Genomic DNA, 13,891 nt, shown 5'->3' with positions numbered 1-13,891 from the left:
CGTAGAGCTCCGAGAGGCAAGTTGCTGCCAACACCTGGTAATTGTGGACACCTTCCCCACATGGGCACCCCACGGTGAGTAAATGGTGTTGATTCACCCTTGGACACCTGGCTTAATCTTGGACAGTGTTACACTGACACATTCTCCTTCACATGGTTGCGCTACACACGACACTGTACAAAAGAGATACACCATGGGTGAGGTAACATCTTTTACTAGACCAATTTCTGATGGTAAAAGAGACAAGCTTTTGAGCTACACAGAGCTCTTCTCCCAGACCTGAAGAAGGGCTCTGTGTAGCTCAAAACCTTGTCTCTTTCACCAACAGAAGTGCCCCAATAAAAGATATGACCTCACCCACCTTGTATCTCTAATATCCTGGGACCAACACAGCTACAACAACACTACAAACAATTTTGTAAGAAGTCTAACATGGATCTTCCCGTAACCCTGGGAGAAGCAGAAATGAAGTTAATGGCTGGGCAAGAGAGCAGCTGTTCAATCTTCGGACTTACTCCCTCCCTTGAAATGCTCTGCTTTAACTTATATCACCTGCTGTATCCAGACAATTGGAGAAAAAGGTCTAATAATTGCCAGTGCTGACGTACCAGAGGTAAACTCACTGGAATCTTTGTCTATGGAACACTTATTTATTTTAATTAGCACTTAACAGCTTATAATAGAATTGTGGCTTAGCTGAAATAGGACAGTTTTTATCATGTAATTATGTGCTGGTCTGAGAAACTGATAGATAAACTTGAACCAAAATGGGATTTTTTCTTCGTAATGGCCTCCCCTGCTGAAATCAATAGGAGTTAAGTGCTCGCAGAAGACTCCTGTTTCCATGACCCTCTTTTTTTTTTTTTGCTGATTCTTTGTTGCTGATTCTTTTGCTGATGCTGCTTGAGACCCACTCAATTGACCAATTTTTAGTGCCTGTATGCAACAGCAATGCTAAGGCCTCAGAAAAACCTCTTATGTTGCAACTAACTGTATTTCTGGAGTGGTTACTCATCAAGGCATGCAGCTCATTTTAAGTTATAATTATCTGGAGACTCAAGCCTGAACTAAGATGTCAGTAGATCAATAACAAAAAAACACAAATAATTATGGAGGGCAGGCTACCCAAACAGCCATGCTCTTTCTATGTGTGGGCCTTTGTTTTAATTACCAAAACTAAAACTGCATTAATTTACAAAGGCTTTAATTGAGATTCAAAACAGACCAAAAAACAAAACAAAAAATAAAACAAAACAAAACGTTAAGGATGAAAATCCATCCTTAGCCAAGTTAACTAAGCACAGACATTTCAGTATGTAGCATGCACTCTATAGTACATCTAAACTCAACCATCATATTCCAAAGGTCCCACTTAAGGAGTGAGGCCATTTTACGGGAGTTAGGGACAGGAGGACAGTTTCACTTTTGACTCTGATTTTTTTGGCTTTTCCAGGTTTAAGCTAGAAAATTGTCTTCCTTTTCCAAATAACTTAATCTCCCAATGACAATTTATAATAATATTTAACCATATTAGTTACCTAATAATGCGCCAATGACTACTCTTTAGTTAGAATGAGATAAGTGGCACCACAATCTCCTGCAATTAATGCAAAGGAACATACAAATGAAGTTAGGAAATGTTGCATTTTACAGCTCTGTAACGGACTCTACATGTATTTTTTATTTATTGATTCATTTTACTTTTTCTATTTGATTTTTTCTAAATAGCTTTTTAAAAGGAATGAGAAAGTGCTATTTATTTATCTGAACATTCATCCACTGAAATCTTATTTCATTAGCCTTTTCAGATTGACAACTGACTGGCATTAGGTGTCTCATATATCTGCAGTGTATAATGAGGAGATTTTGTCTGTATCAGTATTTACAGTGCAAAGTGGCTTCTGAAAACTACTCTGAATATTTTTGTTATTGCTCTAAAGACTGGAAACTGATCATTTCAGTTTCTAGACTCAACAAAGTTAATTATCAGTGCCAATAAATAATTAGTCCTCCCAACCCATCCTGTAGGACCATAGCTTGATTTTTCAGATAAAAGATTTTTATATTAAGATTAGCATTAAACATAGCTAGTCCAGGTTCTTTACTATTATCTGGAGTTGCAACTAAAAAAGGAAACTCTGTCTGGCACCTGGAAGAAGAGATCGGGTTTTTGCCTTTGTAGATGGCCAACCACAATACACATTTTATAGTCACGTTAGTTAGCACCAGAAAAAAATGTCTCTCAGAGTTTCCATTATTATCCTCAATTTTACTGTATACAGTTGTTAGGCTTTTCATTAAAATAAAGATGTTTTCATTCCCACTTATGTAGAGAAACAGTTCTTCTGTGCTACTCCATGCTGATTAGGTCTCAGCTGGAGTATTGTGTCCATTTCTAGGAGCTACATTTCAGGAAAGATATAGACAAATTGGAGAAAGTCCAGAGAAGAGCAACAAAAATGATTAAAGGCCTAGAAAACATGACCTATGAGGGAAGATTGAAAAAAAATGGGCTTGTTTAGTTTGGAAAAGAGAAGACTGAGAGGGGACATGAGAACAGTTTTCAAGTACATAACAGGTGTTACGAGGGGGGAGAAAATTTGTTCTTCTTAACCTTTGAGGATAGGACAAGAAGCAATGGGCTTAAATTGCAGCAAGTGAGGTTTAGGTTGTACATTAGGAAAAAATTCCTAACTGTGAGAGTGATTAAGCATGGGAATAAACTGACTAGGGAGATTATGGACTCTCCATCATTGGAGATTTTAAGAGCAAGTTAGATAAACACCTGTCAGGAATGATCTAGATAATACCTAGTCCTGCCATAAGTGCAGGGGACTGGACTAGATGACCTCTTAGGGTACATCTACACTATGGGATTATTCCAATTTTACATAAACTGGTTTTATAAAACAGATTGTATAAAGTCGAGTGCACGTGGCCACACTAAGCACATTAATTCAGCGGTGTGCGTCCATGGTCCGAGGCTAGCGTCAATTTCCGGAGCGTTGCACTGTGGGTAGCTATTCCATAGCTATCCCATAGTTCCCGCAGTCTTCCCCACCCGTTAGAATTCTGGGTAGAGAGCACAGTGGCTGATGGGGCAAAAATCATTGTCATGGGTGGTTCTGGGTAAATGTTGTCACTCATTCCTTCAACCGGGAAAGCAACGGCAGACAATCATTTTGCGCCCTTTTTCCCTGGATTGCCCTGGCAGACGCCATAGCACAGCAACCATGGAGCACGTTCAGCTTTTTTTTTACTGTCACCGTATGTGTACTGGATGCCGCGGACAGAGGCGATACTCCAGCGCTACACAGTAGCATTGATTTGCTTTTGCATGATAGCAGAGACTGTTATCAGTCGTTCTGTACTGTCTGCTGCCGGTGTAAATTGGCAATGAGATGATGGTTATTTGTCGTTCTGTACTGTCTGCTGCTATCAGAGGTGTCCCTGGCTGAGAGCGGCCGGGGGCGCAAAGGCAAAACTGGGAATGACTCCCCGAGTCAATCCCTCCTTTATGGTTTCTAAAAATAGAGTCAGTCCTGCCTAGAATATGGGGCAAGTGTACTAGAGAACCAGTGTATCAGAGAGCACAGCTGCTCTGTGTCAGATCCTGCAGAAATGATGAGCTACATGCCATTCACGGGGGGTGCCCCTGCAACAACCCCACCTGTTGCTTCCCTCCTCCCCCAACCTTCCTGGGCTACCATGGCAGTGTCCCCCCCATTTGTGTCATGAAGTTATAAAGGATGCAGGAATAAGAAACAGTGACTTGTTAGTGAGATAAAATGAGGGGGAGGCAGCCTCCAGCTGCTATGACAGTCCAGGTAGGACATTAAGCGGTGCGGGGGAGAGAAGCCCAGCATGCCGCTCCTATGACAGTCCAGGTAGGATAGAATCTTTTCTTTACAGAGGAAAGGGAGGGGGGCTGATGGAGCTCAGCCCCCAGTTGCTATGATGAGGACGGTTACCAGCCGTTCTGTACCATCTACTGGGAATGACCGAGAATCATTCCTATTTTCACCCAGGCGCCCCCGACCAGCCTCACCTGAAGCCAGCCAGGAGCACTCACGGGTTGATAACAAGGACGGCTATCAGTCCTACTGCACTGTCCGTCACCGGGCAGAGAAGAGGCGTAGATACTACTCTTCACTGCTACAGCATCGAGTCTACCAGCAGCATTCAGTAGACATAGGGTGACACTGAAAGAAGTCAGGAAATGATTTCTTTCCCTTTTCTTTCACGTGGGGGGGGGAGTAAATTGATGAGCTATTCCCTGAACCATGCCGGACAATGTGTTTGAACCTACAGGCATTGGGAGCTCAGCCAAGAATGCAAATACTTTTCGGAGACTGCTGGGGACTGTGGGATAGCTGGAGTCCTCAGTACCCCCTCCCTCCCTCCGTGAGCGTCCATTTGAGTTTCTGGCTTCCCGTTACGCTTGTCACGCAGCACTGTGTAGCCTGTAGATTTTTTTTTCAAACGTTTTGGCATTTTGTCTTCTGTAACGGAGCTCTGATAGAACAGATTTATCTCCCCATACAGCGATCAGATTCAGTATCTCCTGTACGGTCCATGCTGGAGCTCTTTTTGGATTTGGGACTGCATTGCCACTCGTGCTGATCAGAGCTCCATGCTGTGCAAACAGGAAATGAAATTCAAAATTTCGTGGGGCTTTTCTTGTTTACCTGGCCACTGCATCCGAGTTCAGATTGCTGTCCAGAGCGGTCACAGTGGTGCACTGTGGGATACTGCCCAGAGGCCAATACTGTCGATTTGCACGCATACTAACCCTAATCCGATATGGTAATACCAATTTTAGCGCTACTCCTCTCGTTGGGGAGGAGTACAGAAACCGATTTAAAGAGCCCTTTATATCGATATAAAGGGCCTCGCAGTGTGGACTGTAACGCTGCTAAAATCGGTTTAAATGCGTAGTGTAGACCAGGCCTTAAGGTCCCTCCTATGATTCCAAGATACAAGTTCTAATTATTTAAATTTTGATGGTTTTGCAAAATAACAGTGACTGTTCCATGTTGAACTTCATGAACCACATTTTCTAATGTTTCATCACCCAGCAAGTCAAGGGCCTGAACTCATATACAGAGCAAAGCAAGAGTGTCTTATGTGCACAGATAGGGTATGGTGGTCTATTGAGCTGATACATCAATACTAAATACCTCCAATATGTAATCTAACAGTAATATTAGGGTTCACATTTTCAATTTGGGAAGATATATTTGTCTTTTGCTGTGTGCTGAACTTTATAGCATAGCAGATCTCCCCACCTGTCCATAAATGAGGGTTCACAGCATTGGCCCCTTCTACCATGGGGGAAGGGAGAAGAGGCGCCAACTCCAGCCCCCAAGAGCACAATGAGAGAGAAACTCTCTGAAAGAATACTCAGAGATTTTACCTGCAAAAGCCCCTCCCTGTGTGTTTTAACATGAGAGGGATGGCTTGGCTTCTGGTTAGGGTGCAAAACACTTACGGAAAAGACAAAAATTCTGTGCCTAGCTCTGTCTGTGGTTACAGGCCATTGAGGGTGCATAAAAATTACACAAGTTGATTTACTTTATGAAAACTGATTAGTAAACCCCCTGGGGATTTCTTAACTGTACTGTGGCGGTATATAAGATTAGCGTAGCAATTCCCATCATCAAATGTATTTACTGTTAAAATATTGGATTAGTGATGTTGTTATCCACTGTTCCAAGATTAAAAAGTGATTCTTTAAAACTGTGTAGAAAAATACTCCACTCCATCACTTGTAATTAGGCTTGCAGTGAAAGTGTGGGTTTTTTTCCCCTTCCTGTTAAAAAATTCTGCTCACTAAAAGAGAAACACAGTTCGCTTACTTTGCTTTGTAAAGATAAAGGGTCAGACTTGCTCGATAAAATTATCCCTGTGTATTTCATTGCACCTGCCAGTCAGGCTCCTCAGCAACATCAGGCGGTCATAAATAACCAACATCCCATACCTTGTACTACCAGGTCTATAAAATGCACAATGATGTACACGCCATCTGGGAATAATCATAAGTGAGATTTTAATCACTGGACAGTTAACCCTTCTGAAGAAAGGTCCTTTTTTTTCCAAGTGTTTTGTGAGAAGGGGGTGTTGTTGACCTTCAGGGTCATCATTTTCTGGGTTTTGGTTGAGAATATGGGCTGAGGGATACGGGGTGGTCATTAAGAGTGGTTATCTGCTATATTTGTTAGCCTGGACTTTGACCAGACAAATCTTTGTTCTTTGTCTTTGATTACATTTTAAAGGTATAAAGTGTCTAGAGTTGTTAGGATACGTGCTTAAAAAGTAATAAACAAAAAGATTCAACTGCCATTCATTTCCCTCCTCTCATGTAATGCTGCCAATCATCTCTGAAATTCCTTGGGTACTTTAGATATAGAGTGGGGACAGTGCAAAGGGTGTGAACAGAGAAAAGTTTAATAATGTACAAAAAGATTCTGAAATTGACGCAATGGTAAATATACCCTAATGGCCTTAGTGGCAAAAGCTGGCAAGTGCCCACTGCTGCAGAATTTACCTAGCCAACTCCTGGCATTATTCCCATTACTTATCCTAGTAAACTGGATCTCTACCCTTAGCATTCTTCTTTCTTGCTCTAAGTTAATTCTCCCTCCCCTTGATCTCTTAATCCATGACACTGACGTAAAACACTATAAATGAGAGTACCCAACGCTAGAGCTCAGTTTGACTTTAAATTGCCCTATGTCTAGCTGACCATCAGAAATCTAGGCTATTTGCATGTATTCTAAACTGCAGCTGACGCAGTTTTGAACAACCTTGACACAGTTTATCAGCCCAATGTTTAATCAGGCAGTGCAGCAAGAAAACGTAACCACAACAATACATGGTATTTAAATTTCAATACAGTGTATAAACTGATGACAAGCTCATCTTGGCAGCTACTATCATGTACCCTTTTCCTGGTGCTCTCTTCCTCTGCAAAAATCTTTTCTACAATTTTTACCAGAGAACTAGATATAATATAGTTCTAATGTTGTCATACGTTTTATGTTCCACACAGGAAAGTTCAATTTCAAATCACTGGGTTCACAGTGAGAGCAACAGAGAACTGTTTGAATTAATTAGGAGTCATAGTGGAGGTAAAGGATTTTGACAGTGCGTTCGGACTCACAAATCCATAGCTTTGACGGGACTCCCTTTTCCCACTCGTGCAATGAAGTGTCACTGAGAAAGCTTTGCTGGGATTCAGTTTTCCTGGAAGAGGTCAATTGAATTTCAAACTGTCTGGCACAGGGATCTATTTATAACTGCTATAATCGGCTGGAATTGGTTTGGGAGGACCGAAACCACAATGGAACTGGAAATAAAGAAACACCTCCACAAGAACACTTATTTTGTCTTAAAGCTGCACTCTATATGCAAAACTGTCCAAACACCAATATCGGCTTGTGTCTCATCAGGAAACGCATACAATAGTCTTTGCTTCAGTGATGTGCACGTGACCAGATCGGCCCCTGAACACTGAAGATGTGTACAGTAGGGTTTATTTCCTTTTGTTGATAAAATGCAACCTGCTACTAAGTGGCTGACTTTGAATTCTCAATAAATAACCCAAATTTTTCTATGAATTCCAAGAGAACTGTTCAGTGTCCCTTTTAGAAAAGGAGCACTCATTCATCCATGTAAATATCATATTCCCATAAATAGCAGCTGTTTCTTCCTATGGTGCTTCCCACTAGACTTTATGCATATTCCGCTTGCTTTTAGAGTTGGGAACCAGTTTTCTTTATGGGCACCATTTGTACCATTTGCCTGTTGCTCATAAAACGGACAAAGCCTTTATCTATACCATGAATTTTCACTCACTTTATATAAAATGTCTAAGGAGGGATTTGCAGTAGCCTGAATTACATCCATGAAAGAATTAACAACTAATTTAATTTTCTGCTACAATAATGGCCTCAGTGTTTTACATTTTGTTGATCACATTTCTTCCATCCAAACAAAAAAACTCATAAAAATTGTATCTGGTTTATTTTTTTTTCTAAATAATTAAGTACGAAGAGTGCCCAAAACATTACATTTTAAAGCTATTCAGTCACACAAGCAAATATGAAGTAAAATAAGGATTTGTTTCTAATCTGAGATAGGTGGATATAGAATGGCAAACATAATATGTTAAAAATCCCTTGCAGCATGAGTGAATGCAACATACTGGGTGGTGCGTGTATACAACTGCCCCCCGATAAAGGTCATCCTTATTGTTAGTAACTATTCCTTTAGCCTAGAGGACTAGAGTCCTGTGCTTTGGGAGCTCATGATTCAAGGCTTTTACTTTCATTTTACATGCACATGTTTTACCTAGCAACAGGGATGTCTGTATATATGAAAGCACAGTTGAAGAGCATATCATTCAAAATCAGCAGTAATTCAATCCCATGTCCATCAGACCTCAGTCAAGTCTTCGGATAATGAGATGCTGATTTTCAAAGAGCAAACCCAAAGGTGCATCAACAGTCAGCATCATGCCTCATGTAAACATTCACTTACTGCAACAGTTCACACAAACTAGAGATTGGGAGCACACAAGTGGGTGTTCAGTTCCAATTGTGAGTTCCTATGTTGGATTTTCTGCATTCACTTGCTGTAAATAGATAGTAAAATGTCATCAGCTCCAATACGTAATTCGTTTTTAAAATCAGGCCATAAGTGCAGGCAGAGCTGCTTGAGAGGAGTGCTAGCAGTTTAAAACGTCAGGCAGAACTCTAACTATAGGTAGACATTACCAGGTGGAAAACAGTACTGTATTACAGTGGGTCAGTCCTCTTCGGCCCCCTGCCCCCAATATTTATCCATAAATGAAGGCAGGGCTGATATGTAAGAGACAAATAAAGGAGATGGCTCTAAATTCCTAAATTTAGCATAATACACAAATTAGTAATAAATGATTTGCCAAAGTAAATACGCCAAAATAGGATCCTATAAAGCATTGTGTGTTCCTGAAGGTAAATGTTGCATATCAGTATTCCCATTCATCCATCTCCCTGTCTTCTGATTTGAATAAGCACCACATATTTTCTGGTGGGTCAAACTGTTAGACCTTAAGATTTAATATGTCAAATTCATGAGCCTTCACTTTAAGCTGTCATTCTGTTGGCTTAAACAGAATTCTATCCCAGAAGTTAATGAGCTGTTCATAATTTCCTAAGACACCATTTGGATACTGATTTAATTTTAAATTTCTGTTTTGTCACTGGTTTATTGCAACCCCCATTATAATGATGCGTGTCAGGTAAAAAGTCCATGAATGACATGAGCTGAAATCCTTACATTTTTTCTAGGGTATGAAACATGTGAGGGCGAGGGGTGAGAAAAAGGAAGCAGACCTTAAGAGGGCTTAGCCAAATAACATAGCACTAACAGCCACATGGGACTCTCAGAGAAGAACCTAAAGCAAATGCCTCGTGATGCTACAGACCAGAGAGCTAACCATTACAGTGCTTCTTTGGAGACTCAAATTGATACTATTAAGACTCACAGAAATGAACACTACTATATTATTAGGGAAGAAAGGCAAACAGAGAAACTTATCAATAATGTAGTTCCTACCAACCTGGGGCTGAGTCCATGATTCCAGGCTTGTCTCTTTCAAAGGGCTCTGGGGTCTTCCCATCTCTTTTGTGTGCTTTTGAAGGGAGGAAAAAAAAGGTGTCAGGTTATCTGCTCAGCCAATGTATTCATATTAACACTCATTTTCTATTGTAAGTTACAAATTATAAAAGACATATGCATAAAATTCAGACAACTATCGTCCACCAGAATTGTCCGTTCTTCCAGAGGTCACTGGGATAGGTCTTTTTTTTGACTTGGTACATAACCCGGTATTCATGCAGTAGTAATGTAGTGAGGAATCCCAACAAGATTGCATCAAATGCTTTGTTGAATTGAACAGCAGCACTTTTTCAGCCTTTCTTGAAAGCCCTTTTATAACATTGGATATAAAATTAATAGATAGCTCTGATACAGCAATTTTCATCTAAACATCTCAAAGCGTTTAAAGATGGGGACACTGAGGCACAGAGAAGGGAGGTGGCCTTCCCATCACCAGGGCCAGCTCTACAGTTTTCGCCGCCCCAAGCAGCGCACCAAATTGCCGCCGTGGACGGCAGAGGCAGTCCGCGTGCCATTAGGGCGGCAGATGTGTTTCCGCAGCGGCAGCAATTCAGCAGCAGCTTCTATGTTTAGCTGAAGCTGCCGCGGACAGCTAAACATAGAAGCTGCTGCTGAATTGCCGCCACCGTTGAAATGCGTGTGCTGCCCTAAGGGCACACGGACTTCCCCCACTGTCCGCGGCGGCAATTTGGCACGCTGCTTGGGGGCAAAACAACAGGGACTGCCGCACCTTACAGATTGCCGCCCCAAGCACCAGATTGGAATGCTGGTGCCTGGAGCTGGCCCTGTCCATTACCACACCACAAGACAGTGGTAAAATCTAGAATAGAAGCTAGACTCCTGATTTCAAGTTCAGTGTCCTGTCCACTAGACCACATTGCCACGTCTCATTTATTTAGGCAATCAAGGACGTACCATGAATATAACATCTGTTACCCACAAAGCAACTGCAATTAATTTAAGCATGGCCTATTAAACAAAAAAATCAAACAGAAAGCTCCCCGAAAACACCTACTTTTTAAACACTGTGCTATTCAGGTTTCTTTCATGCTTTTGGCTGATAGCCTTCACCTTTCCTTAAAGCTCTTTATAATAGGAGCTAAGAAGGATGTGCTGCTTAATAGCTCATTGACCCTTAAACTCTGAGAATTCTAAAGAAGTGGCAAGACTGACCTCAAATCAAAAGTCTTGACAATCAGATGGCTTAAAGGAACTCTTGAAGAATTATATTTGCTGACTCTTCATATTCCCAAGTTAAATTACTCGACATTTCCAAACCACCTTGCAAACTTGCTAATGTGTATAATTGCTCAACTCTGCTCATGAATGTTTTGGACTTTGACTATAGGGACTGAGGTGCCAGTTCAACTACCAGAGAGTCATTATTAAAGTCTTGTGTGAGTATATCATGCCTACCCACACATATAATTGGTCTTATGATAAATAGCAAACATCACACTTTTCATAACACTAAAGTGGTCACTACCTATTTTTGGCAGTCTTGCTATATACCGCAGAATAATAGATTTGGTAAATAGAAAGACATCATCTGACTTCCTGAATGGCATTAACTAAGATTTTTCAATAAAACTAGAAGAACTAAACTGAATGTTGGCTGGAAGCATTAAATAAATCTTCTAGCTAAATGGTCAAATAAATATATCTACTCTGACGCAGAGGCTGATATACAACAATAATTGATAAAAGTATCCCAGGCGTATGCTATTACAACATTCAGACTAATATACACTTTATTAACAGTAGTTCTATCACCAGAAGCTGTGTATTTTCACACTGTATATGTTCCTCTGTACACGATTCCTGTTTTGGACTTTCCTACGAAATTTTATCTGCTGTAGTGTTGTTCAAGACAGCAATCAAATTTAACAGTCCTGCTAAAGACAGAGATGGTTCATAAACCCATACATTACTCCAAAGAGGGAAACAGCATGATCCAATGGTTAAAGCACAGGATTGGGCCTCAAGAAACCTGAGTTTTATTAGAGACTCTGCCTGTGACTCATGGCGAACCCATGGACAAGTCACATACCTGCTCCTTGTCTGTTTCTCCATCTGTAAAAGGGGAATAATATACACTTTTGTGAAGTTCATTACCATCCTCTGACAAAAGGCACTATTAAGGGCCAGGTTTTGTTATAGCATTTTTATTTTGGTAGCTGCAAAAGTTTACATTCTGACATGCCATGTTATGGGAGAGCCTAATGACATGTCATAATTTATCGCAACAGTGTCAAATCTGAGTGCCTCAGATCATTGCAAGGAGTGCAGTATAAATACCTAGACACACAGAAATGTGATCAGCCAAAAGATTTGCTGTCTATCATAATATATATTTTAAGTATCTGATTAAAATGAAGGATGTCAAAAATACATAGTTTGTAGGCTACCTCAGCTATCTTCTGTTTGTATTGATCATTGGGAGTGCCGAGTTCAAATGACTATTGAAATAAACAGAGAATTCAATTATGGTAGGTTATATAATGGCGGCATGTGTGTGGGGGCATCTTGTTTTAAAATTGTACAACAGGGGTCAGCAACCTTTGGCGTGTGCCTCGCCAGCGCAAGCCCCCTGATGGGCTGGTTTGTTTACCTGCTGCGTCTGCAGGTTTGGCCAATCGTGTCTCCCACTGGCCACGGTTCACCGTCCCAGGCCAATGGGGGCGGCGGGAAGTGGTGGCCAACATATCCCTCGGCCCACATCACTTCCCGCCGCCCCCACTGGCCTGGGATGGTGAACTGCGGCCAGTGGAAGCCGCAATCAGCCAAACCTGAGAACGCAGCAGGTAAACAAACCAGCCCAGCCCACCAGAGTGCTTACCCTGGCGAGCCACATGCCAAAGGTTGCCGACCTCTGTTGTACAATTACGCATCCCTGTAATTTGCCTGCGGTGTTGGATGATGTGATGGCAATTGAACATGATTCAGTGTTTAAATACGATAATGAATAAATCAGTTTTTTTCTGAAGGAAAAAATACCAGATTTAGTGTGAATCAAATCCAATTAAAATAGGCATATTTGTTTTATATTCTGTGGGGGAAAGCTATGTTTTTTTCATATATACACAAATATAAGTAAATATATTCTACTTTTAAGCAGCATAAACAACACACATTCATATATATTATTAATTAGTAGTAGTAGTAAATATTTCTACTGTAGTCAATATATCTACTGTGGCACTACCTAATGGCAAACCTCATGAGAAACACATTGTGTTAAGTGCTGTACAAATACTTAAAATATTTATTAACTAGTTTGGATAAAATAAGAACCCTTCCAACCATTTTGTCCATTTTTAGTATCAAATTCCAAAAAGCCTTTTAATGAGGTTTGGAAATGTTAGATAAATGCTTTTCCACTTCCAGTTTCTGTCCAGGATAGGCAACATAACTGCTCAAATACTGCAAAGAAAAGCTGTTCTTTTCATAGGGTATTTCCTACTAAGATCTTAAATGAAAATTCTACAACTCTGATAAGGAAACATGTTTTCACAAAATTTCCAGGTCAGTTTTCCAGTCTCTAGAAATTCAAAACCAGTGGTAACTTGAGTACTACAGAAAGAGGCAGGAGGGGGAACAGGAGGATGCTTGGAAACAAATAAAGAGTGGGACTGAGATCAGGAAGAGGAACTGGGCAAAACTCTTTAAGATAAGTTATATTTTCATAATAAGTGAGCAAAAATCCATAAAAGTCACTGGAAAGACTACCATTGACTTCAGTGCACTTTGGACCAAGCCCTGAGGATGTAACTTTTGAAAAAAATTGCATGCATACACCAACACTTTATACCTTGCTGAGTGGCTTTCAAACATTAACAAATCAATCATCAAACTACCCTTGGTGAACTAGGTATAGTAAGAGAAATGTGATCACTGCTCCAGTCACCACTCACATACTACCATCTCAGGAGTAAAAATATGTTCAGAAAGGGCACAGAACAGGAAGCCAAGGATAGCATCCTTTCTCTTTCAAGTGGCAAGGGAAACAAGTGGTCAGGATCTTCATTTTATTTTTCAACCATAGTATGAATTCTATACTTGACAATCTTCTAGCTTGCCTTGGCAGAAGTAAGCATCATATATCAGGTGTTACTTAAAATAATCACTGTCCCAGTTGGAGGACTATTGCATCTTGTTTTTAGCAACCAAGCACCCATTTCTAGGGAAATGCAAGTGGCACGATGCTGCAGAGTTATAAAACAATTCT

General features: G+C 40.7%; 1 protein-coding gene across 2 annotated transcripts in view; it reads right to left on the bottom strand.

Moving 5' to 3' along the window:
• The window catches only part of PCDH11X (protocadherin 11 X-linked), a 970,783-nt gene that overhangs the window by 531,327 nt on the left and 425,565 nt on the right, over positions 1 to 13,891 (bottom strand). For both annotated transcript variants that reach the window (XM_050965003.1, XM_050965004.1), the window contains one exon: positions 9,605 to 9,676. In XM_050965003.1, the coding sequence (XP_050820960.1) occupies positions 9,605 to 9,676 (72 nt within the window). The remainder of the gene's footprint in view (positions 1 to 9,604; positions 9,677 to 13,891) is intronic.

This window comes from Gopherus flavomarginatus, chromosome 8 (genome assembly GCF_025201925.1).
Source record: "Gopherus flavomarginatus isolate rGopFla2 chromosome 8, rGopFla2.mat.asm, whole genome shotgun sequence".
Taxonomy (NCBI): domain Eukaryota; kingdom Metazoa; phylum Chordata; order Testudines; family Testudinidae; genus Gopherus; species Gopherus flavomarginatus.
Note: the sequence above shows the minus strand (reverse complement) of the source record. Positions and strands in the feature narration are given on the sequence as shown.